The sequence below is a fragment of the Cervus elaphus genome, chromosome 19 (assembly GCF_910594005.1).
Source record: "Cervus elaphus chromosome 19, mCerEla1.1, whole genome shotgun sequence".
NCBI classification, from domain to species: Eukaryota; Metazoa; Chordata; class Mammalia; order Artiodactyla; family Cervidae; genus Cervus; species Cervus elaphus.
This window is the reverse complement of record NC_057833.1, coordinates 78,302,725-78,329,645: the sequence shown is the minus strand read 5'-3', so window position 1 is coordinate 78,329,645 and position 26,921 is coordinate 78,302,725. Positions and strand designations below refer to the sequence as shown.

The 26,921-nt window shown below is 36.6% G+C and overlaps 1 protein-coding gene across 1 annotated transcript in view; it reads right to left on the bottom strand.

Annotated features, from left to right (window-relative positions):
• BRWD1 (bromodomain and WD repeat domain containing 1) overlaps positions 1-26,921 on the bottom strand; it is a 124,709-nt gene that overhangs the window by 23,534 nt on the left and 74,254 nt on the right. The window contains exons 26-37 of the mRNA XM_043874485.1: positions 23,906-24,030; positions 23,172-23,254; positions 21,673-21,784; positions 20,647-20,708; positions 16,463-16,618; positions 16,122-16,242; positions 14,128-14,253; positions 11,637-11,709; positions 10,545-10,586; positions 8,650-8,796; positions 7,549-7,701; positions 1,506-1,672 (exon numbers count right to left, since the gene is read on the bottom strand). Of these exons, the coding sequence (XP_043730420.1) occupies positions 1,506-1,672; positions 7,549-7,701; positions 8,650-8,796; positions 10,545-10,586; positions 11,637-11,709; positions 14,128-14,253; positions 16,122-16,242; positions 16,463-16,618; positions 20,647-20,708; positions 21,673-21,784; positions 23,172-23,254; positions 23,906-24,030 (1,367 nt within the window). The remainder of the gene's footprint in view (positions 1-1,505; positions 1,673-7,548; positions 7,702-8,649; positions 8,797-10,544; positions 10,587-11,636; positions 11,710-14,127; positions 14,254-16,121; positions 16,243-16,462; positions 16,619-20,646; positions 20,709-21,672; positions 21,785-23,171; positions 23,255-23,905; positions 24,031-26,921) is intronic.

The following is a 26,921-nucleotide window of genomic DNA, read 5'->3' as shown; positions in this document are numbered from 1 at the left end:
CTAACATGTCTGCCTTATAAGAAATAGTAAAGGACTTCATAGACTTCCCTGGTGGTCTGGTGGTTAAGAATCTGCCTGCCAATGCAGGGGACATGGGTTCAATTCCTAGTCCCAGGGAAGATCCCAACATGCCTCAGAGCAACTAAGTCAATGTACCACAACTATGGAGCCCACATGCTGCCCACACACTGCAACTGCCGAAGCCCACATGTTCGAGGGCCTATGCTGCACAACAAGAAGCCACAGCTGTGAGAGGTATGCACCTCACACAGCCCCGTCAGCTGTGAGAAGCTCGTGCACCACAAGAGAGTAGCCACCCCTTGCTGCAACTAGAGGAAGCCACATGCAACAGTGAAGACAGAGCACAGCTCAAAAAATAAATAGGGAACCCCTGCTGGTCCAGTGGCTAGACTCCATGCTCCCAATGCAGGGGGCCAGTTTGATCCCTGGTCAGAGAACTAGATCCCAAGTACCTCAATTAGAACCCAAACTAGCACAGCCAAATAAAGAAACATAAATAAGTAATTTTTTAAAGAAACATTAAAGGATTTTAGGTTGAAAAGAAATAAAACCAGAGGGTAACTCAAATCCACAAAAAGAAATAAATGACCACTGGGAAAGGTAATTACATAGGTAAATATATTGGGTTGACCAAAAAGTTTGTTCTGGTTTATCCATTAAGATGTTACAGAAAATCCTGAATGCGTCTTTTGGCCAACCCAATCTAATAGTATAAATAATTTGTTTCTTCTTTTCTTAACTGATTTGAAAGGCAACTGCATAAAACATATAAAAGTATAAACTGTATGAGCGTTAAGGGCACAAATAAGAAGGGGAAAAGAGCTAAACTGAAACAAAATTCTTAAATCTGTGAGAATTAAATAGTATTAACCTGAAATAGATTGTTTTCAATTTAGATGCATGATGTAATCCCCAAAACAACCATGAGGAAATCCATCAAGGTAACAGTGCACATTCTAAATGTACATGAAAACAACTAAACACTGAAAAACTCAATCTCCACATTTCAACACTTTAAACATCTATAAATGTGATATTAATGCAAGCTACAGTCATAAATGACAGAATAATTTACTATAAAAAAAGAGTAACTCCTGCATTTTATATTTCTTCTCTACAAGTAATCTCCAGTGAAAACATATACATTACATCAAACTGGCACTTTACCTTACACAATCAAATGCTCAGTAGCCATATCTAGTAATCATTTTACTCTCTGCATTAAAAAAAAATTCTTATGCGAAACATAAATAATATTTTGAATAATCCTTAGTAAGACTTAATTGATGTTTCATTAAATGCTTACAAATTTATGTAATTAAAAATCACCACAATAGCTCTATATGCAGAGAATGCCTTCAACCTATGAAAAGTGACTATTCCTTTCTGTTCTCTAAAATGATTAAGCATTTCTAACATAACAGAAATCAAGTATCACAACCTGATTTAAAAACTGCATACAGAGACTACAATAACCAATTCACCTGATATTTTTGTTAGCCTGATTGACACGGTTACAATTTTGTCGTCTCTTAAACCTCTGGCTTCTTCGAAGTTTTTCACTGAATTTTTGACCAATTTTAAAATCAGAGGAGATTTTCTTCATTTTTTCTTCAAATAAGGCAGACAATCTCAATGTCATACTGTAAATCTGCAAGGACATGAAAGCAAAACTGAACTATAAAATCTTATATTTTTACAAATAAATTTGTAATAATCACTGAGGTACTTGTAATCTTGTAATCTATTATATCACTGTTCTAGATAATGGCTGGTCCTTATTTTATCTATTTCCCATCCCTTCCCTTCAAGGACACTGAAGTACCAAATACACACCTCTCTGATAAAAAGGAAGTAATTTTAAATCAATTAGCCCTCTACAATCTTGGGTTTAGATCTGTATGTTTTCAGTGGTTTTCAGTTGATTTTTCCCACATCTACATGTACAAACCTCCAAAATGCCTCCTTCTCCTAAAGTTGTATAGGAAATTGATTGGTTTTATGGTTGCTATTTAGGCAGCAAAAGGGCAGTGTCTCCTTGGGACAAGGGAACAAAAGCACTTCCACACCAGTCTCTACTTGAAATCTGAATGCCTCTTATGCCACTTAAGATCTAAATTATTGTTAGAAAAAGAGATGGCTTGCATCCAGAAGAAGACATTATGCCCTATAACCTTAATTATGTAAGAAAGATTATGTTATAATAACTTTTATAATTAAAAACATCAAATTTTTAAAAGGACAGCAATGCTACTATAAATAACTTTTGGCATAGCTATGTATTTACAGGAAGTACTATGCATTCATCCACAATCATTCCTGAAAATAAAATGTAAAAATATTTAACAAAGTTAAATATCAATCACTCTGGTGCATGGTGGAGGAAAGTGAAGAGACTAACACTGGAGAACCTTTAAAAAGTATGTAAAATATGTGACTTTCTCATATTTATATATATACACACACGTATATAGGTATCCCCCACTTTTAAGAAAGGTTTACTTTCTGCCACTTCATTTTTATAAAAGACCTACTTTATTAGTATCTCTTTTCACTAACTCAAAGAAATCCAAAGATTTTCCCTTTTATGAAAAAAGGTGAAAAGAGAGTCCAGCATCTGTTTGCAACAAGCCATTACAGAGGCACAGCGAACCGCAAACAGCAAGAGCAGCGCCACCAAGCTTCTTCCCCAGCAGCTACTCTCGCCATCTCAGCAATGTGTCACCACAGTTGTGATTTTAGTTTTTAAAGTGACATCCCAAACCAGAGAGAAACATTTATTGTGGTTGCTGAGGCTGCACTGACACATCATCACCCACAGTCCATTGACAACATTAGGGTTCATTCTTGGTGCTGAATATTCTATGGGCTTTGACAAATTTTCCCTTTCAACAGCCTTCTAGTCAGCGAAGTTTTGGCAGGGAGATCAGCTGATACCCCTTTATGGGGGAATCCCTTACTTATGATTCTCTTTTTCTCTCTTGTTGTCTTTAAAATTCTCTATGCTTGACTTTTACCATTTCAACTATGCTATGTCTTGGTATGCATCTATCTGTTTGTGATTCATTTTGTTTAGGCAGGTCGCCATAGTTCTGAACTGTGTCTGAGAGCATCTGAGTTTCATCTTGGTGTATTCTGTGCATCTGTCATTAAGATGTGTCCTAAGGTAACTGGTTCTTCACCTCACACCATTTCACCTAAAAAAAGATTTCAAAGGAATGTTCTACCTTCAAATACAGGAGGAAACCTATACACACAGACACACACATACATATATATACACACACACTCAATGAGTATATGTGAAATCTGTAATCCCTCTTATCTTTGAAATGATGTTTAACAGTTATTTCTAGTATTTTGTATATATATTCAATTTACTCTTTTTCTTCAAACCTGAACTCTAGCGTAAGTCACCAATTTTAATAAAAGTGATTCTGTTCCTTAATTGTATTAAGTTTGAAACCCCTGAGAATCTTGAATTATCAATATATATGAAAATTTTATGAAAATATATATGAGATTTTTCATATATATGAAAAATCATCTAACAAGTGCTAAAATTATCAGTTCAACATGAATATGGGCATGTCTCAAAAACACCCAATTATCACTATGCACAGTGGTAAATCGTAAAAGACTGGTCAGCAATGTACAAGGATACCTGGTTTCAGCACCACACTGTACTTTAAATTTCACCAGAGCAATTAGAAAAGAAATAAAAATAACTCAGGTTGGAAAGGTAGAAGTAAAACTATATCTATTTGCAGATGAAGTGATCCTATGTAAAGAAAAAATCCAAGATTCTACAAGAAAGCTATCAGTGCTAATAAATTAATCCAACAAAATTACAAGGTATAAGAACACCACACAAGAATCTGCCACCAACAATGAACAAGCACAAAAGGAAATTAAGAAAGCAACTGCATTTCAAATAGCATCTAAAACAATAAAATATCTGGGAATACATTTCACCAAGGAGTGGAAAGTCTCCACTGAAAATTACAAAACCTTGCTGGAAGAAATTAGACCTAAATAAATGGAAAGGCACCTGGCATTAAGAGACAGAAAGACTTAGTGATGTCAAGACACCAATACAGTCCAAAGCCATCTACACACTGAATGCAATCCCTATCAAAAATTCAACTTTTTTTAAACAGAAATGGAAAAAGTCAATCCTCACATTAATAATGAATTGCACCCCTGCATTGCCAAAATGATCCTAAAACAGATCAAAGCAAGAAGACCAAAATTTCCTTTGTTCCAAAACATACTACTAAAGGTACAGTAAGCAAAACATTTTAGTACTGACATACCAGACAGACAGAGATAAGAGACAGACAGAGACTCATATGTACAAACCAATGACCAGAACTGAGCTCAGATACAAACCAATCTAACTATCTACTAGCAAATTGATTTTCAAAAAGGGTACTAGGCCATTTAATAGGGAAAGAACAGTCTCTTTAACTGATTGTGCTGTAATACCCAGATTTCTACACACAGAATAAACTGGACCTCTGTCTCACTCCATACACAAACAGTAACTCAAAATGGATCAATAGCTTAAATATAAGAACTAAACCATAAGAACACATGAGGTCAATCTTTATGATGCTCAACTTGGCAATGGATTTATTTTTTTAACTATTTTGACCACTATTTCCAAACACTTGCCTCTATAAATTATTCCTTAATATACATGTATTCTCCAAGTATTCTTTTCCACAGTTAATTCTGTCTATAAAAAATAATTAAAATTGGAATTAATGAGTCAAATGGCACTTATTTTTCAAATTGCTCCATAACAGTGTCACATACTTATAGGCTCTGTGACCCTAAGCAGCAATGCGTTCTTAAATATGCAACCAAAAGCACAGAAACCAAAGGGGGAAAAAAAAGTTGATTAATTAATAATTTTAATTTTATCAAAATTAAAAACTTCTGTGCATCAAAGGACATTATCAACAAATAAAAAGACAACCTACAGAATGAGAGAAAATAACTGGAAAACACTTATCTGATAAGGACTTAATATCCAAAATATATTTTAAAATTCTTACAACAACAAAAAGACAAAATTCAAATTAAAAACTGGGAAAAGCTCTTGGAATATATATTTTTCCAAAGAAGATAAACAACTAGTCAATACGCACATGAAAAGATCGTCAACATCATTAGCGTAGTGACTATATTTTGTTTTCTGTATTCTTGATGCTCTGGCATTTGAAGTCTTGATCCTGGAGAGACTGCCCCTCCCAGGGATAACTGATAGCAAATGACTCTTTCACAGGTACACCTCTGATACAGAAATCAATCAATCCAGAGCTCACATACCTAACCATCTTCTTTATCAAATTCTCATACACCAAGCAAATAATATTCCCGCTACCCAAATCACCCCAGATTTGGGTAACAGTCAGATATCTAGAGACCACACCTACAAACCAAAGCTCCAATTATTGGTACCAGCCAGTACTAGACTGTTTGCTCCATTCTGTCTTGCCTTCCTGTGAAAATCCCAACGTAGGCTCTGTAGCCTACCCATCCCTTCCCTCTGCCAACTCTGCCTACTGATCAACTTTGATCCATCCCCATGTGGCCTGAATGTTGTATCACACTTCTGGTCCTAGGGATCTGTAAGCATAAACTTCTTTCTTCATGACAATTCATATCTGCATGTCTTCTCATATCTGATAAATATAAATTCCAGGTACAATTTTTAATAAGTCATAACAAATACAAATCAAAACTACAATGAGATAATACTTCACACTCACTATGATGTCTATAATTTTTTTTACAAACAGAAAATAACAAATTTTGGCAAGTATGCGGAGAAACTGGAATCCTTGGACATTGCCAATGGGAATGCAAAATGGTCTAGTCATTATGGAATATAGTTTGGTGGCTGCTGAAAAACACAGAATTACCCTATGAACCAGAAATTCCACTCTCAGATATATACCTAAGAAAATTGAGGACAAGAACTCTTACAGATTCTTGCATTCCCATATTCACTGCAGCATCAGTTACAACCACCAAAAAGTAGAAAACAATTCAAGTGTCCATCCACAGATTAATGAGCCAAATGTCATACACCCATATGGTGGCATATTATTCACCCCACAAAATGGAACAAAGTTCCAAAACAGGCAACAACATGGATGAACCTTTAAGATAATATGCTAAGTGAAATAAGACAGACACCAAAGACAAATTCTGTATGTTCAATTTGTATGAAATATCTAGAATAGGCAAATTGACAGAGATACAAAATGAATGAGAAGCTATCAAGGGCTGAGGAAGGAAAGAATGTGGAATTGGTTGCTTACTGGTTATAGAGTTTCTGTTTGGGGTTATGAAAGAGTTTTGAAAATAACAGTGATGGCTGCTCAACACTATGAATGTAATTTATGTCACTGAATTGTATACTTAAAAGTGGTTAAAATGATAAATTTAATGTTATGTATACGTAACCACAATTTTGAAAATTTGGTCACATAATACACCAAAACCCATTAATTGTGCACTTTAAATGGGTAAGCTATATGATGAATCCTCAAACACGTATTTTAAACAAAACGGAAAAAAAGACATGAATGAAATTTATTTTCTCTCTGGAAGGAAGTCTCACAAATGGTGAATATTGATGAAAACACAAACTGAGAAAAATGTTAAGACTTGCATGTCAAATTGATCCAATAAGCAACCTGGATATTGAATGTGAAGGTTCTTAAATTAAGATAAGAATTAACAATATGGGTGGAGTCTGATAAGTAATGAAGGGGAAGTGAAATTAAGATAAAACAATTAATTAGCAGTAACAGTCACCGATGGCAGAGAAAATGCTATAGCATCAAGCAAGTATTTTAATTTTAAAATCTTACTCTCAAAGCATTGCTGTTTTTTTCTAATGATCCAGCACACTGACTGTAAGGGTTTATGAATACTCACTGAGAATATATATACAACTTTGTGTACTTATTATGCTTCAACAGATTTTGAAAAACTATCCAACATGTAACATTTTAACAAAAATTTAGGAGTGTCCACAATGCTGTTCCTAACTAATCAGATGGCTCACATGTTTCTTCTTCGGATCCAAATTATTAGCATGCATTAGTAGTCCCATCCCCATCTCAGATTTTCCCTTTCTTACTTGTAATATTTGTCCAACCTCTATAACTAAGTTCCCGAAGTTCCCAATCCACTTTTCAAGATTCCTGTATGTAAGAGAACAGACTTTTCTCACTATACATCCAACACAAATCTGTTCATTTTTCACAGGTCTCCTCACTGGTACCAATCTTCTGTTTATAAAACCTTAGGAAAGACAAACACTGTCGCCAGGAAACAATGCTTCCACAGCAGATACTTGGGCTGTGGTGAAAGCTCTATTCTTAAGAGCAGTCTTATTATACTCACTGTTCTTTCATGTTTCCACCTCTACCAAACAATAGAAAATCATCATCTACACAGATCACACATACTTTTTTTTTTTTAATAAACCACTCTTAAAATTACCTTTGATCTTTTGTTTGGTGTATATGCTTTTGCATTGCTAAATATCAAACGGATGTCTTTGCAAAATTCCAAAGGGCTGTCATAGTTTCCTGCTTCTAAAGTTTCCCTTACTGTTCCAAAATCCATTGGAGTATCTATAATGTCCCGGTAATCCTAGATTTTAAAAACAATAATTAGTTCAAAAATTCAATTCCTGTTTTCAGAAATGCAAAAGTGCATCAAATCTCTAAAACATTCAAAATGACAGAAGAGAAAAAGGTTATAAGGATCTTAAAAATCATTAATAATTTTAAAAAAGACATTCAAACAGACAAGAAATGGAACAAAATTATATAGTTGGAATCAGGATATGAAATTGTTTTTATTTCCTTCTGTATACTCTACTATATAATTTCTAAGCTTCCTACAGCAAATTTGTGCTTTCTATCTTTTAAAAAGGTCATTTTTTATTTCCCTGTTACAAAGTGGAGAGTGACACTTTTTAAAAAAAAATCTTTATTTGGCTAAGTCAGGTCTTAGTTGCAGCATGCTGGACCTAGTTCCCTGACCAGGGATTGAACCCTGGCCCCCTGCACTGGGAACAGGGAGTATTAGCCACTGCACCACCAGGGAGGTCCCAAAGAGAGACACTTTTAACCAATTCCTAGTTTTCCCAGGGTTAGGCCTACTAACCCTCCGATAATGACGGGTAACATTGGTAACTAAGTCTTACCCAAGGTACAAGGTACAATTTCTTAAATTCTATTAATTCAAGAAACTGTAAAACAACTCTTCCACTGCTGTCTTAGTGGTAAGAGACAAAGTTAACATTAAGCCTAGACATCTCACTTTTTGGTTGCTGGGTTGCAAGAAGCGGGGGTGGGGGGCAGGCGGGTGGCTACGGTTGTTTTTCTTTTTTTTTGTGACTATGCCTTGAGGCTTGTGAGATCTCTCTAAGTATCCCAACCAGGGACTAACCTGGGCCACAGCAGTGAAAGCCTGGAATTCTAAGCATTAGGCCACCAGGTAATTCTAGACATCTTACTTTTTCATTTAAACACCCCTACCCTAATCTCCACACCAATAAGAAAAGCACCAAACATTCAAATAATGACAACTTACTGGATATTCAACCAAATCAACAGGTTGTCTAAATGGTTCAGAATCTTCACATTGAAAAATTAAGTTCACTAGTTCTTTACACTGTTTCTTCCAGTTGTTTTCAACATAATTGGTTGTTTTGATGCTCCTTTTTTTCCAATCATGAACCTAAAAATACATTTACAATATTAAAAGTTTTCTCAGCCTTGGAAAAGCTGCACTGTGGTATGGTATGGTACAGTAATGGTAAAAATCTAACTGAACTGTTGTCTTCTGTACTATGTCAAATATGTCATTATATGATTTTCTATCTACTTGTGAAAAAGTCCACTTAAAAAAAACAAACCAATAATGTCATATCTGTTACTCCAAAAGCACATTTTCATTCTACCACTTATCTCCTAAGTTTAAGAAATGTTTTCACAGAATATGAAGTACCCACACTGGATAGCATAGTAGGCAGAATAATATCTACACCTTGGTCCCAAAAACCTGCGACTGTGGCCAAAGGGACTCCACAGATATGATTAAAGGAGTGGATTTTGAGATAGGGAGGTGGACCTGGATTATCAGGGTGGGCCCAATGTAATCACAAGGATCCTCATACAAGGGAGGCAGAATGGTCAGAGGCATACTGGGAGATGCTATGCTGCTGACTTGGAAGATGAAAGAAGGGGGCGATGAGACTCCAGAAGCTGGAAAATGCAAGGAAATTACTTCTACCCCAGTTCCAGAAAGGAACACAGCTATGCTGATACCCTGACTTCAGTCCAGTGAGACCCACGCCAAACTTCTAATCTATAGAACTACAAGCTATTTTTATTGCTTAAGCCACTGAATTTGTAATTTGCTACAGCAATCATAACAAACACTAAACAGATAACTAAATCCTTAAGTCTGTTTAAAAGTGAAATTATATGAAAATGACTATTCAAGTCTTAACTTTTCAATGTTATTTGAAGCAACATATTATGAAAATTGATGTGACAGAAAGCTTAAATTTAAGCAGCATTCGAATGAAATTTAAAATAAGCTAACATTATTAAGCATTTTCAATTAATAACCTTTACTTTTAATTAACATGTTACATTAGAACTTTTTAAGAACTGCTGATGACACAATTTTAACTCATCCAAAACTTTATTTCTCACTTTATTCTCCCCTACCCCTCCAACAAATTCTCATGTTTTTAAAAGGTCCAGTCACCAAATCCTAGTTTTTCCACTAAAGTTCTCATCTTTTTCCCTTCCCCTCTGTTCCTAGCCAGCACTACGTTTTTGTTTTTTTTTTCAAATGGCCACATGGCAGAGTGGCTTGTGGCATCTTGGTTCTCTAACCACAGATTGAATCTGAGCCCTCAGCAGTGAAAGCAAGAGTCCTAACCACTGGACAACCAGGGAATTCCCAGCCAAAACTATTCTTGACTAGGTTTCCCAACTTTTACTTAAGATTCTTGCAATGAACTCCTAACTTTAATATATTTAGTACCTATTCTCTTATCCTTCAGAATCTACCATTTTGGCTATGAAAAGTAACTCTACTAAAAATTTAAATGAAATCCTTGGTTTTTAATATCATAATCTGCTCCCAACATAAAGGCTAGATACAACCACTTGGCTTGCTCCAAAATTCAACCCCTACACTAGCCAGGCCAGTGTTCTCAGTACCCACTGACATGCCATACTTTCCTACTTTCTTAAACCCTATACTATTTGAATTTCCTCTTCTTACTCTCTCTCATTCTGAGAACACAGAGCAAATCCCAACTCTTCCACTAACCTTACCTAGCCATCCACCTTCCAGTGATTTCTCCCATTTCTCTTATAATATTCAATATACCTTTTCAAAGACAACACCTAAAATCTTACATTGATATTAAATCAGACAACTAAGGTTAATCACACAGATTAACTTACTCTCCTTCTTCCAGAAGATGTTTTAGGAAGATCACTATCATCCTAGGAATAAAAATCAGAGCACTTTAAGTGGTAAGACTGTCATTAGGCATGCAATAATCTTAACATAAAGCCTATCAAAAACTTTTTAAATCCTACAAGGGTTGTAACTTGATAACAGAACCTCAAAAGACAGACTATCACATGATCTTCATGGCACTTGAAGAAACCGACCCTTATTCTTAATAATCCTTTACATTCCCTAATATAAATATGCACTAATTCCAAAATATAGCTATAACAAGTTGCTCTGTGCACATTCACAGAAAACATGCACAGGACAAAACTTAGAAACAACAGTCTCCCACAGATGCTTACATTATGTAAACTACACGTTTTATCGCCTAAATCACACATTAGCATACTCATTTATATTCCAATATTAAATTAGCATGAAAATCAGTGAACCACGATAATAGTTTGTGTGGAAACTGACACCACAGAGTATCCTTCCTCCAACTACATACAACAACCTGATTTTGTATGAAGTGAAATTACACAATACCATGGATATCTGCTTTGTACTTACACTTCAACACCCATCTTGAGTGAAGGACTTTAGGGTACTTAAAACATAGTAATGTTTACTGATTTTTAATTACAATTAAATCCAACTCTCAGATACTGACTTTTTTTTTGGCCGCACTATGTGGTTTGCAGGATCTGAACCCGACCAGGGACTGAACCCAGGCCACGGCAGTAAAAGCGCACAGTCCAACCACTGGACTGCCAGGAAATTTGCTCAAATACTGATTTTACCAAAAATATTTCCAAGGTAGTTCTTATACCACATCTTTCTCTACCTAAACTTTGGAAAGAGAACATGTTCCAAACCTAAATTACTTCTCTAGACATTACTTGTTTATTTAGTATCAATTATTGTCTATTACCTCATTGACCATCTAGATAATTTTAAACTGTAGTTTTATCAAGTGCCCTATTTTCATAGCTCACTGAACTGATACAGGTAACCAACATTTTCTACTTCATTCTTCATTCAAAGTCATCATTTGAAATAAACAAAAGCCATTATAAAATTCACAAACTTCATACCAAATCCTCGGCATTTTGCTCATCATTTTCGGAACTGTTAGAAAGTTCTGAGATATTTATACAGTCTTGATTCCTAAAAGACAATTTTTTACTTTAATAGTATGCAAATGTAGTTCTTGTTTCTGAATATTTAAGCTACCTTAAGATACAGCTCCCCAACTATGCAAACAGCTCCCCATCTATGCACACACAATTAAAAGCAGCAGAATATCAGGTTTTCACTCTATCCTCTGTGGAAACAATTAATCGTACTAGAATACTGAAAGTAATTTTTTTCAATTAAGTATGTTATGCAGGTCAGGAAGCAATAGTTAGAACTGGACATGGAACAACAGACTGGTTCCAAATAGGAAAAGGAGTACATCAAGGCTGTATATTGTCACCCTGCTTATTTAACTTATATGCAGAGTACATCATGAGAAATGCTGGGCTGGAAGAAGCACAAGCTGGAATCAAGATTGCCGGGAGAAATATCAGTAACCTCAAACATGCAGATGACACCACCCTTATGGCAGAAAGTGAAGAGAACTAAAAAGCCTCTTAATGAAAGTGAAAGAGGAGAGTGAAAAAGCTGGCTTAAAGCTCAACATTCAGAAAACTAAGATCATGGCATCTGCTCCCATCACTTCATGGGAAATAGATGGGGAAAGAGTGGAAACAGTGGCTGACTTTATTTTTCTGGGCTCCAAAATCACTGCAGATGGTGACTGCAGTCATGAAATTAAAAGACGCTTACTCCTTGGAAGGAAAGTTATGACCAACCTAGACAGCATATTAAAAAGCAGAGACATTACTTTGCCAACAAAGGTCCATCTGGTCAAGGCTATGATTTTTCCAGTGGTCATGTATGGATGTGAGAGTTGGACTGTGAAGAAAGCTGAGCACCAAAAAATTGATGCTTTTGAAGTGTGGTGTTGGAGAAGACTCTTGAGAGTCCCCTTTGGACTGCAAGGAGATCCAACTAGACCATCCTAAAGGAGATCAGTCCTGGGTGTTCACTGGAAGGACTGATGCAGAAGCTGAAACTCCAGTACTTTGGCCACCTGATGAGAAGAGTTGACTCATTGGAAAACACCCCGATGCTGGGAGGGATTGGGGGCAGGAGGAGAAGGGGACGACAGAGGATGAGATGGTTGGATGGCATCACCGACCCAATGGACATGAGTTTGAGTAATCTCCGGGAGTTGGCAATGGAGAGGGAGGCTTGGCATGCTGCCATCTATGGGGTCACAAAGAGTTGGACACGACTGAGCGACTGAACTGAAGAACTGAAGTATGTATGGAAATTAAGCTGGTAATCCAGAAGTACTGTAAGTATGGTCTCAACTACATGAATACACAGATGAGTTTTTCTAAGTTATCACCACTGGTAATATTTGTACAGTAAGTATCAGGAAAATGGCTGATTTGAGATAAAAGAGAATAGAAAAAAAAAAAAAGGAAGTAGAAACTGAAGCAAATTACATCTTGACCTCACTGTAAACACAGCAGAAGAAAGAATGTTAAACAGGGCTATCTAGACATGACGGGGATGAAAATGGGCATGAGAATTTGGGGGAAAAGGCAACAAGCTTGAGTCCTCCAGACAATGGACAGATTCCACCCAGGAGGGTGAAAAAGACTGGAATTATTTATTCACCAGTTTGGAGCCAGATGTTTAAAATAATGCCAGAATTTAAAAATTATCTTCTCTAATACATAATTCTTTCAAAGAATTTTTATAACTGTGGGGGAAAGGCATATAAGATCATACAGCAAAATCATGTAACATTTTAAAGGAAAGAGGCTGAGTAATGTGTCCAAAGTCATCCAGAAAGTTGACTAGAAAGGATTATGTTGGGACTAGGATCTCAATTTGCAGGTCAGTTTTAATCCTAATATTTGAAACTGATTTCCAAATGCCAGAAAGTGTGGACTATTCATACATACACACTTTCACAGGATACAATCTAAAACAGATTAAAACTCAATCTAATCATGAGAAAATATCAGACGACCCAAATTAAACTGCATGCTACTAAATAAGGGTACAACATTCATTAAAAAATGATGAGGTAATTAAAGAAAGAAAAGACTAGATTAAAGGAGACTATGAAAACCAAAGAGCGAATGCAGTGGGAATTCTGGATTGGATCCTGCACCAGAAAAAGACACTGATGTAAAAACTGATGAAATCTATATAAATTCTGTACTTCAGTCAATAGTATTGTACCAAGGATAGTTTCTTAACACTTCATAAGGACACCACAGCTGTGTAAGATGTCAACCTAAGGGGAAAACAGGGCAACTCTCTGTAGTATAAAATTATTTCAAAATTTTAAAGAAACAAAAAATTTGAGTGTTCAACTTCTTATTCCTTTAACTAACTTATAACCACAGGAAGAGAAATTTAAAGAAATGTCCTTTAACATAACACATTAAAATGCAACAAATTAAAAACACAATATGCAAAGTAACATTTCCACAACATCTATAACATGAGGTCACTTACTTGATAAATTTTAAAAGCTGGTCTGTTATCTTCTTAGCTGATCTTGCAATTACACTCTCAGGTTCATTAAATGTTCTGGCATTGTGTTCTATATATCTGACTTCCCAAACTAACGCAGATAGCCTCCTTCAAAGTAAACAACAAGGAAGTTAGGGTTTAAAAAAGAAAATACAGAAACCAAGTTTAAAAATCCTGCATGTTAAGCCAGTATGATACAGTAAAATAATGCTGTCAACTTCATCACAGTCATAGCAGTTATATTAGAAGCTGAACTGCAGAGAATACATTTAAGGACTGAAAATCTTAACAGATCACTTAATCACATCCAGAAAACCAAAAAAGGCAACTCTTCCTTTTCACACTGCCTTTAGGCATGTTTGAAGCTATACACTCAATGAATGAAATGTGTTCAATACCATCAATCCTAATAAACTCAATCTGACTACAGACTGACAAAGTAGTTTCTGACTAAACCCATGTTTACAACACTGCAGGGGTAAATTAACACCAACAATATGAACAAGAAGTCAGTATTTTGTGAAGATAATTTCTCAAAGTTGCTGAATCATACAGAATAAAATACCATCACCTACTTAAAAAAAAAAATCATTGAGATTGGGAAATTTTATGGTTTTTCAGCACTATAAAAGCCAGAGACAAAAAGTTGATTCCAGGAAATTAATTTTCAAAGGTCAAAGTCCAATTATTAACTCAGTTCAGCTGCTCAGTCGTGTCTGACTCTGTGACCCCATGGACTGTAGCACGCCAGGCTTCCCTATCCATCACCAACTCCTGAAGCTTGCTCAAACTCATGTCCATCGAGTCGGTGATGCCATAAAACCATCTCATCCTCTGTCGTCCCCTTCGCCTCCTGTCTTCAATCTTTTCCCAGCATCAGGGTCTTTTCCAAGGAATCAGTTCTTCACATCAGGTGTCCAAAGGATTAGAGTTTCAGCTTCAACATCAGTCCTTCCAGTGAATATTCAGGACTGATTTCCTTGAGGATTGACCGGTTTGATCTCCTTGCATTCCAAGGAACTCTCAAGAGTCTTCTCTAACAGCACAGTTCAAAAGCATCAATTCTTCGATACTTAGCTTTCTTTATGGTCCAACTCTCACATCCATACATGATTACTTTCCAGTAATTACTTTCCATACTTTTGACTGATATGGTTTGTCAGCAAAGTAATGTCTCTGCTTTTCAATATGCTGTCTAGGTTGGTCATAGCTTTTCTTCCAAGGAGCAAGCGTCCTTTAATTTCATGGCTGAAGTCACTATCTGCGGTGATTTTGGAGCCCAAGAAAAATTATTAACTAAATTTTATATTTAAATGGAGCAGCTTTTGAAAGATAGAGGCCAATACAGTATACAAACGCATATATATGGAATTTAAAAAGATGGTAACGATAACCCTATATGTAAAACAGAAAGAGACACAGATGTATAGAACAGACTTTGGGGCTCTGTGGGAGAAGGCGAGGGTGGGATGTTCTGAGAGAACAGCATTGAAACAAGTATATTATCAAGGGTGAAACAGATCACCAGCCCAGGTTGGATGCATGAGACAAGTGTTCAAGGCTGGTGCACTGGGAAGACCCAGAGGGATCGGATGGGGAGGGAGGCGGGAGGGGGGATCGGGATGGGGAACACATGTAAATCCATGGCTGACTCATGTCAATGTATGGCAAAAACCACTACAGTATTATAAAGTAATTAGCCTCCAACTAACAAAAATAAATGAAAAAAAAAAGAAAAACAGAATACTAAAGACTAAAGAATGAAATGTGTCACTTTCCTTGCCCAGGTTCTATCCATACCTACCCACAGGCATCTAACCCTGTCTTACACACAGGACCAAGAAATGACTATAATGAAAGAAGAGAATGAAATGGAAAATAATGTGAATCAGCCCCCACTCCAGAACTGTCAACCACTACTACCTCTTTTCACTCTAACTGGTACAGCCCAAATTATCTTTAAAGTTTCTACTCACCTGTAAAATCGATTCACAAGTCTCATTCGAATGGTGTACAGATCAGTTGGGTAAGCCACTACAGTACAGTACTTCGGGTATGTACACAAATCAACCGGACCTGCAAAAGCTGCTGCGATATCTGTAACGGCAGAAGGAAGAAACTTCATCTAAGTTCACGACCTCTACGGGACATTTCTCAACAAATCATTCATAAAACAGAGCTACCATCAACACTGCAGGCTTACCACAAAAGTAACAAATGGAAATTGTAATAAAAGAACACGATCACATTACTGTTTTAAAATACCTCTGTGGAAAAGAAATCATGAAAATCAAACTTTTCCCCAAAAAAAACTTACCAAGATTCAAAAGTTGATCTATACCACTAATAATTCGTTCACATTCTTCATCTCTTGATTTCTGACCCCATTCACCATCTTGGGGTTTGTAGAGCAATTTCTCTAGCTCATCTGAAGTGACAGAAATACTAGCACCTAATTCTTCAGGTGGATCAACTATGATTTCAGCAAAAAAAAAAAGAAAAGAAAAAAAAAATCAAACGAGAAACCAAATATACACTATATTTTAAATTCAGCTGCCCAAGTTCATAAACAGGATACTAACCAAAGGAAAAAGAAGCTAATTTGTAGCGGACAAACCTGGCCGACTCCACTTAAATCAAATGATTAAAGTTAACATTCCCAGTAATAGGACAAACTACTATCAGATGCCTCCTATAGGATGTACTGGGAAAGCCACAACATCACTTCTCTGACACGACTGCCAAACATGCAAACTCCAGAATTAATCATGGGGGACATCAGACAAACCCAAACTGAGGGAGATTCTACAAAGTGGCCAGTGCTCTTCAAAGGTATCATGGGTGTGAAAGATAATGAGAAAATTCAGGGACCACAGACTAAAGGAAATGGAGAAGACATGGCAATGAAACCCAGTTCAGTTCAGTCGCTCAGTCATGTCCGACTCGTTGTGACTCCATGAACTGCAGCACACCAGGCCTCCCTGTCCATCACCAACTCCCAGAGTCCACCCAAACCCATGTCCATTGAGTCGGTGATGCCATCCAACCATCTCATCCCCTGTCATTCCCTTCTCCTCCTGCCCTCAATCTTTCCCAGCATCAGGGTCTTTTCAAATGAGTCAGCTCTTTGCATCAGGTGGCCAAAGTACTGGAGTTTCTGCTTCAACATCAGTCCTTCCAAAGAACACCCAGGACTGATCTCCTTTAGGATGGACTGGTTGGATCTCCTTGCAGTCCAAGGGACTCTCAAGAGTCTTCTCCAACACCACACTTCAAAAGCATCAATTCTTCAGTGCTCAGCATTCTTTATAGTCCAACTATCACATCCATACATGACCACTGGAAAAATCATAGCCTTGACTAGATGGACCTTTGTTGACAAAGTAATGTCTCTGCTTTTTAATATGCTGTCTCTAGGTTGGTCATAACTTTCCTTCCAAGGAGTAAATGTCTTTTAATTTCATGACTGCAGTCACCATCTGCAGTGATTTTGGAGCCCAAAAATATAAAGTCAGACAATGTTTCCACTGTTTCCCCATCTATCTGCCATGAAGTGATGGCACCAGATGCCATGATCTTGGTTTTCTGAATGTTGAGCTTGAAGCCAACTTTTTCATTCTCCTCTTTCACTGTCATCAGGAGGCTCTTTAGTTCTTCACTTTCTGCCGTAAGGGTGGCATCATCTGCATATCTGAGGTTATTGATATTTCTCCCAGCAATCTTGATTCCAGCTTGTGCTTCCTCCAGCCCAGCGTTTCTCATGATGTACACTGCATGTAAGTTAAATAAGCAGGGTGACAATATACAACCTTGACGTACTCCTTTTCCTATTTGGAACCAGTCTGTTGTTCCATGTCCAGTTCTAACTTGCTTCCTGACCTGCATACAGATTTCTCAGGAGGCAGGTCAGGTGGTCTGTTATTCCCATCTCTTTAAGAATTTTCCACAGTTTAAAAAAAAAAAAAAAGAATTTTCCACAGTTTATTGTGATCCACACAGTCAAAGGCTTTGGCATAGTCAATAAAGCAGAAATAGATCTTTTTCTGGAACTCTCTTGCTTTTAAGATAATCCAGCGGATGTTGGCAATTTGATCTCTGGTTCCTCTGCCTTTTCTAAAACCAGCTTGAACATCTGGAAGTTCACAGTTCATGTATTGCTGAAGCCTGGCTTGGAGAATTTTAAGCATTACTTTACTAGCGTGTGAGATGAGTGCAATTGTGCGGTAGTTTGAGCATTCTCTGGCATTGCCTTTCTTTGCGATTGGAATGAAAACTGACCTTTTCCAGTCCTGTGGCCACTGCTGAGTTTTCCATATTTGCTGGCATATTGAGTGCAGCACTTTCATAGCGTCATCTTTCAGGATTTGAAATAGCTCAACTGGAATTCCATCACTTCCACTAGCTTTGTTTGTAGTGATGCTTCCTAAGGCCCACTTGACTTCACATTCCAAGATATCTGGCTCTAGGTGAGTGATCTCAGCGTCGTGATTATCTGGGTCGTGAAGATCTTTTTTGTACAGTTCTTCTGTGTATTCTTGCCACCTCATCTTAATAATCTTCTGCTTCTGTTAGGTCCCTACCATTTCTGTCCTTTATTGAGCCCATCTTTGCATGAAATGTTCCCTTGGTATCTCCAATCTTGAAGAGATCTCTAGTCTTTCCCATTCTGTTGTTTACCCAAGCTGTAAAAAAACATTAGGACTATGGCAAAAACCTGGAAAAGGCTGGGAGGATTATAATTGTTATTAAGGGTATTTCCTGATTTTGATGACTGCATTGCACTACGGAAGATGCTAACATTTGAGAAAGCTGGGCGTTCAGAAATTCTTTGTACTTTCCATTGTCAATTTTTACTGTACTTTTTAAACATTTCATTTTGAAATAATTTCAAGCTCAAGAATACTACAAAACATTGTTTTAAAAGAGCATGCGCATTTTAAAAAAGAACAAGAGGCAATGTAAATATTCAGAGAATAGTTTCTTAAAAATTATTTAAAAAGGAGAAAAATGTCAGCAAGTCTGGAAGACAAATGTATCACTCTAACAATCTGATATGTAAAACAATATTTTATTATTACTTAATGCACATTTCCAAGACTGATAATGCAAATGAGCATTTCTTCATACACCTCCAAATTTATCTTTCTGCCTATTCATGATGTTTGACAACTCTTCCAAGGACTTCATGGCCTCATAAACATGTAAAATCTTTCTATGTGAGTGCTTTCACTAATTTGGCATTGTTTAGACAGAAGCATCTACAACTGGCTGTTAAAAACACGGGCTGATGCCAGACAGCTTAGAATCCTAATCCTATCCTTTTCAGAGCTGTGCAACTCAGAACCAGCTACTGGAGACTCTCTTGAGTCTGCATTCCTTCACCTGTGAAATTAATAACAGAGCATCACCTCAGAGAAAGATTAAATGAAATGATACACATGAAGTCCTTAGCAACAAAGTAAGACCTCAAAAAGTGTTGATTTTCACTTATCTATATATGCATTATACAATGCAAAATTTCATTTCACATTTCTAAGTATTATTTATTAAGATACTAAGCTCAAAAGAAGATTTAATGACAAAGTCACTGGTGACTGTCAAGAATGGTAGTTGTTTTTTCAAATATTTCTGGAAAAACTCATTTCCAAAGTAAAGCAAGACAACAGTTGATGGAGATATGTCAGTGAATAACACATGAAGGAAAAGGGCTTGACCCCTAAGGTGGACACAGGAACACCACACAGAGCAAAAGTTTCATGTGTCAATAAGTGGAGGTAGAAGGAAAAAAGTTTTTGCATGTTTTTATGTTCAATCCACACTAATATAAAAGAAAAGCCTGACAGAGGAGAGATGGAGACAAGAGATACAGGGCACTCCTTCAAAAAGTTTAACGGGAGTGAAGTTAATTCAGTAGCTAAAATGTTGAAGAAAATGTAATGAGAGCTGTTTTAAAGGTACAAGACACAAATTTAAACTTGAATGGAGATGGGAAAGTTTCATTGTTGAAGGCAATGAACTCAGTGTCAATACCGGGTCTGAGAGAAGCTCAAAGCAGGGGACAGCAGGCACTGCAGAAGAGGCTGCTGCTGGAACAGACACTTACCTCTAACAGGAAAGGAACAGACAAACCCTAGTAAGACCGGCAAGCTGACATAATGCAAGAGACAGACAGAAGTCAAATTAGACTTTTCTTTGAAGAAACAAACAGGGTACTAAAATAAGGATGAGGAAAAGGAAATGGAGGATTCATGAACGAGGTCAAGAAGAGATAAATACATAGTTACATGAGAAATGATAGCTGGTGACTAAGATATAGTCAGAAACAGGCTGGAAACAGGATAAGAATTAAGGAGCCAGATACACATAATTCTGTTCACTTATTTTACTGAAGCTCAGTTACCATAATAATTTTAACGTTTCTCAAAGACCACAAATGCACTCTATGTACATGAATAAGATTAAATACTGAAAACATATTTTCATCATTTAAAAACTACATACCATTGTCAGGTATTGGTTCCATATCCCATGGGCTAAGTTTTTCAATTTCAGTATTGTCCCACCTGTTAAGACCGAAAAGGTTTGGTTAGCCTTCCACAAAGGCAATTTCTGGCTAGTAACTAGGTATCCACTATTAGAGTAAACAAAAAGATAGAAAATGCAAAAATTAACCTCACTGTAGCAATGAAAGTTTAAGTATTAACAGTGAGAGTTTTTCAGGATACATTATAAAGCATGCATGCATGCTAAATTGCTTCAGTCATGTCCGACTCTGTGCGATCCTATGGACGGCAGCCCACCAGGCTCCTCCGTCCACAGAATTCTCCAGGCAAGAATACTGGAGTGGGTTGCTATTTCCTTCTTCATATAAAGAAGTATAAAAATGTATGGCACGTTCAAAAACAGAACCAAAAATCTTGTGTGGCCTGTACCCAGGGTAAGTGAAGAAAGACTGTGTGAAAGCCTTGAATGCCATGCTTCAGAATGTGGACTTTGTTTCCACAGCCAATGAAAAGACAGCAAAGACTTTTTCTGAACAAGGCAAATGGAGTAATATGTGCTCCTGAACAATGAAATGATCCTTCAACACTGGGCTGAGGAAATGCCGTGCTCAGTCACTCAATCATGTCTGACTCTTTGCAACCCCATGGACTGTAGTCTGCCAGGCTCCTCTATCCATGGGGATTCTCTAGGCAACAATACTGGAGTGGATTGCCATGACCTTCTCCAGGGGATCTTCCCAACCTAGGGATCAAACCCACATCTCCTATGTCTCCTGCATTGGCAGGTAGATATTTTACACTGAGTCAGAGCTACACAAAAGGCCCCTGGGAAGCAAGGGGAACCTATACCAACGAAGGGACTAGCAACAGAGGCATGCTAGAAAGACTCTACAAGTGTGAGACTGACATAATAACAAATTAGATGGTGTTATTTTTATTAACCTGAAACACATTAGTGATCTATATTACAACCTGTCACAGTGAACAAATGTTGGCAGAGGACCATTTTCATTGACATACAAACCTCACAATGTAACACTGGAAATGACTATCAGGGTACTGTGGCTGATATGGCTCTTGACGTAGCACCGTTCCAAACCACCAAGCATCGTCAATGATAGAACGGAACCTGTCACCTATAAGAGACAACCAAATCTGATATATCAATTTGCTAATAACATTAACAATTTAAATTTATACAACTCCTATGACACAGATAAATCAAATAATATCTTATCTTAAAATTAGTCATTCTTCTTGTAGAGAATCAAGGTTAAAATTCTTTTTTAAGTGGGCACCTTATTGAAACAGAATGAGAGCTTATAATTTACACATTATGGGGGTTGAAAAACAGGAATAGCTAAGAAACTATCAAGTTCTTTGGGACTTGGCTGTACAATGTTAACTTCCATATATTCCAGTTGTCTGGTTTTTGTTTTCTTTTTGGTGGCTAGATGTTCTTCTTCAAGAAAACTTTCATCTCCTCAGTCCCCAAAATAACCCTGATTACCTGAGTGGACATTAACATTAAACTAGTATACCAAGAGAAGTCATATTCTCTGAAAAGATTTCATTCCAAATAGGGACTCAGGGAATTTATCTAAAATTTACCTATTTGTATTGCCTGTAGAAAAAGGTAACAGAAATTAGAAAAATTAATGAGGTCTTAGCATCATTTATGAATGTGTACATGAGCTGACACAGTGGAGGTAGAACAGAGTACTTCACTAAAACTGATAAATGGAGAATGAGCTGTTCTAGGTGCCTGCAGTCAGCTTAATACATGAGCTCCCCAGACAGCACTGCATGCTGAACAGCAACACATGCAGAACTGGGAAACAGCTATGACAGGCGCCGGCCTAATGACAGTCGTCAATTATATCCTGAGGAAATTAACGACCACACAAGCCTAAGCAAGCCAGCCCACTGGCCTGCTTTAAACAGTCACCACAAAAACAACATTCAAACCACATTCAAATGCCCACATTAAAAATTAGTGCCTACATTTAGGTGATTTTATTTTTTCTGTCCACCTATATAATTCATGGTTATAAAATGTCAATTTTATACAAATTTTTAATTTATTAAAGGAATAGTTTTCTCAAGTCATTCTATTTACGTCTAGGTTGATATAGTATCAAAGGCAAGATATTCTGATAGACCAGAACACTATCAGTGTAACATCTGCATCATTTTTCAACTTTCTGATTGTTTTATATCAGAGGTAATTTTATGGATTATACCAGTGTCACATAGTAGATGGAGATAATGCAGTGTAGACCAGTCTGAAAGGAAATAAAAGATGTACTCTAGCCTATAATCAAGGAGTAAGAAATCATTCTTCCGAAATGTCACATATCATACTAAGCCCTAAGCAAAATATACTTAGCAGTCACTTATATTTCTTTCCAGAATTTACATGTTTCCATCCTCCATAATAAGCAGCACCACAACCAAAAAATTCAGATCAATGAGAGATTAATTTCTCAGGGTATTCATAAAATCCAATAAGAACAGACTTACAAGACTGCCAATTCCTCTGTCTTGCTTCATCATAAAACTGACGCAATACAAGAAAGTCAATAACATCTGGCATATCATGGTATCTAAACAAAAATAAAAGATCGTTAAATTTCCTTCATAGCAGGTTATAGTCCAGAACAACAATGTCCAAAGAAACTACAATGGGGCCCACATATGTAGTTTTTAATTTTCGACTAGCCTTATTAAAGTAAAAAGAAACCAGTGAAATTAATTTTAAGTGTATTTTATTTAACCCAATATAGCCTAAATATTGTTTTACCAAATAATTAATACAAAATAATGAAATATTTTACATTATCCAAGCCTTCAAAATCCAGTGTGTAAACTTACATCACACTCAATTCAAATTAGCAACAGTTCAAGTTCCTGGCAGCCACATCTGGCTGACAGCTACCACACTGGACGGCACAGGTTTAGAAAATTATTCTAACGTTTTCTGAAAAACAAATGTAGATGCCATCTCCACTACAGGCCAGAATTCTCTACACATTTAAGTGGCACGGAAAATGTTAATTGACACACTCCTGCCTAACTGTCACTGCAGACCCAGGATTTTTACTTATGTGGGTCTCCTCTATCTGACCTGCAGCTCACACCTGTGCTGTCCACAGTGCTCTACTATTTACCCTGCAGCTGAATGGAAAGGACATACTAACCAGGCAGGAGGGAAAATCTAAATTTAAGTAACTCCATTTAAAAAATACAACATGTACCTAATAGAGAAAGATTTGTCCATAAGTTTTCCAGTTGCAGGATCTATAAATGCTAGTTTGAGGCAACAAAGTGTAGGGGGTCCAACCTCATATCGTATTCCAACTATTTTGACCAATTCTTGATCCTGTAACAGATATTTTAAAAAGGATATATGGTTAAAATAAAGCAATTCCTCAAGATGATTAATTCTCCCCATATTCCCAAATTAAGTCAACTCACAATTCAGGATTTCAAACCAGAGGAGGGATTTAATTTACCACTAATTACAGTCATTTTTTGCTAAATCTTCACATCTTTTTGAAGGTGTATTTAAACATTTTCTAATGTAAGCAATATACTAAAATTAGGAAAAAACACAACAAAAGGAGGAGGACACAAATCACCCATCAGCTCAGTATCTAAAGACAACCACTGTATACAATTGGAACTTCCTTCTGACATTCTTCTCTTTCTAGAGATACATTTTCATTTACATAATTTTGTGTTATGCAAATAAAAATATATAAGCATTTGGCTTACTATTCTTCAAAAATTTGATATTAAATTTCAACCTGATACATTGCCATAAATACTTGTTTATATGAAAATCTACTGTGTGTTGTGACCTACTCCAGGCAGTTGGGGTAAGTAAGGCAACAGGAGAGGTTCCTATTGTCAGAGAGCATCCTACTCATTAATGAGACTTCTCCCAATATCTGCTTCCTTAACGCTAACAGTAGGAGATCATTCATCCACTTATTCACTGCACAAAACGTTATAGTTATAATATGCCAAAATGCTGAAAGTGCAGTTGATTCTCATTATCTGCAGCATTCTTATTATTCTACAGGGCCACCTAAAACAGGGCATCAGTGAGTTCACAGTAAATACTGAACCACTGCTTCTGAAGGAAAAACAAGCTCAGGTTGCTACAAGTCACAACATTTCAGTCACCTAATTAATATAGTATCTTGTGTAATATGAATCTCGGTGTTAAAAAACCTCCTTTAATATATGTGCTGAGTCATTAACACTGGACTCAAAGCCAACAGCACACTATGACTCATGTCTCAGTGAAGCTAATCTAACACAGACCTTCTACATAAGGTACATCATCACTTTCTTGTTTTCAGTAACACAAGACAGTACTTGAGCACTATGTTTGGGGACCATTTTAAACAGCAAGTCACCAACAAAAAAGCACAAAAACGTGAAAAAATTTAATGTGGCAATGAATAAAATGAAAAGAACACTTATTTACAACATGAGAGCTCAAAAGCAGCTCATCTTGTTCAACCCCAGCTAAGAAAAACGTTAGGAGGGCAAATCAAATTTTTGCCAAGCTATGCATGTCTCCAAAATGACTAGAAAGTATGTTGAATATTGATTCTGGTGTTACAAATGGTATACAGTGAATAGGCAAGCTGCAAAGAAAAATTCATGAAAAATGAGAATCAACTGTCCTCAGGTACACAGTAGTAAGTAAAAGAGACATACATCTCAATGTATCTAAAGCTAATTGCACAGAAGCAGTTTTTTCACCTTCCACAGTTAATCAAAGTATTCAAAAATATGAAGCATAAAAAATAAAAATTACCTATAAAACTATTCTACATTTAATCACCACTGACATTTGTATTTATTGTGGTTGACCCCATGCCTTTAAAATTTTTTTGTAACTAAAACTGTAATTTCACATCCCCTTTTTCCTCATACTGGTACATTATGAAAATGCAACATTCATTTAACAAATACTTTACAACTTTCAGTTACATGGTGGGCTCTACATAGTAACCAAATATAGAAACATATCATGATTTGGTTCATTGGGTATTGTGGGATATTTGGATTTTTTACTAATTTTTGGTTTTTATAAACAGTGATATGGAATTACCTTGCTCATAAATTTGTATGCACTTTTGGTTGTTTCCTAAATTACCAAAAGTAAAATCACTATTTTAAAGATGTAAATATTTTCAGTTTTAATTCTAATTACCAAGATATCCTCTAGGGAGCCTGGACTTGTTTCTTGCACCTTTATCACCAAGTTGAATAACTATTAATAAACCAAAACCTTTGCTGCTACTTGTTAGAACATGGTATTTTTCTTTAAATGTTAAAAATATGTATACAAAGTACAGGGAAGCTAAAGTTTTTCCTGTACTTTATGTGTGTCATTGAAACTTTTTTACGAATTTTTTTGTTTGCTTTTTGGAGACTTGCACTTCTTTTCAAAATCTGTCCTGGGTACAAGCATTTTAAAATTAATGGTAATATAGTCAAGATGCCTTCTAGCAGTATACAGAGTGTCCACCAATAAGCATGTCTTCTGACTAGACCTTAATGCTTAGCAGGTTAACAGCAAAAATGTTAAGGTGGAAATTAATGGAAAGATAGTAATATGGCATGCCTCCAGAGTGTCTCTTAAATGGATTTATAAATAACTACATATGAACGTGCTAAATGTTTAAGATTTCATAATGCCATGGTGTATATGTACCACAGCTTCCTTATCCATTCATCTGCTGATGGGCATCTAGGTTGCTTCCATGTCCTGGCTATTATAAACAGTGCTGCGATGAACATTGGGGTGCACGTGTCTCTTTCAGATCTGGTTTCCTCAGTGTGTATGCCCAGAAGTGGGATTGCTGGGTCATATGGCAGTTCTATTTCCAGTTTTTTAAGGAATCTCCACACTGTTTTCCATAGCGGCTGTACTAGTTTGCATTCCCACCAACAGTGTAAGAGGGTTCCCTTTTCTCCACACCCTCTCCAGCATTTATTGCTTGTAGACTTTTGGATAGCAGCCATCCTGACTGGTGTGTAATGGTACCTCATTGTGGTTTTGATTTGCATTTCTCTAATAATGAGTGATGTTGAGCACCTTTTCATGTGTTTGTTAGCCATCTGTATGTCTTCTTTGGAGAAATGTCTGTTTAGTTCTCTGGCCCATTTTTTGATTGGGTCATTTGAAACTGGAGCCCCTTATACAGAGTGAAGTAAGCCAGAAAGATAAAGAACATTACAGCATACTAA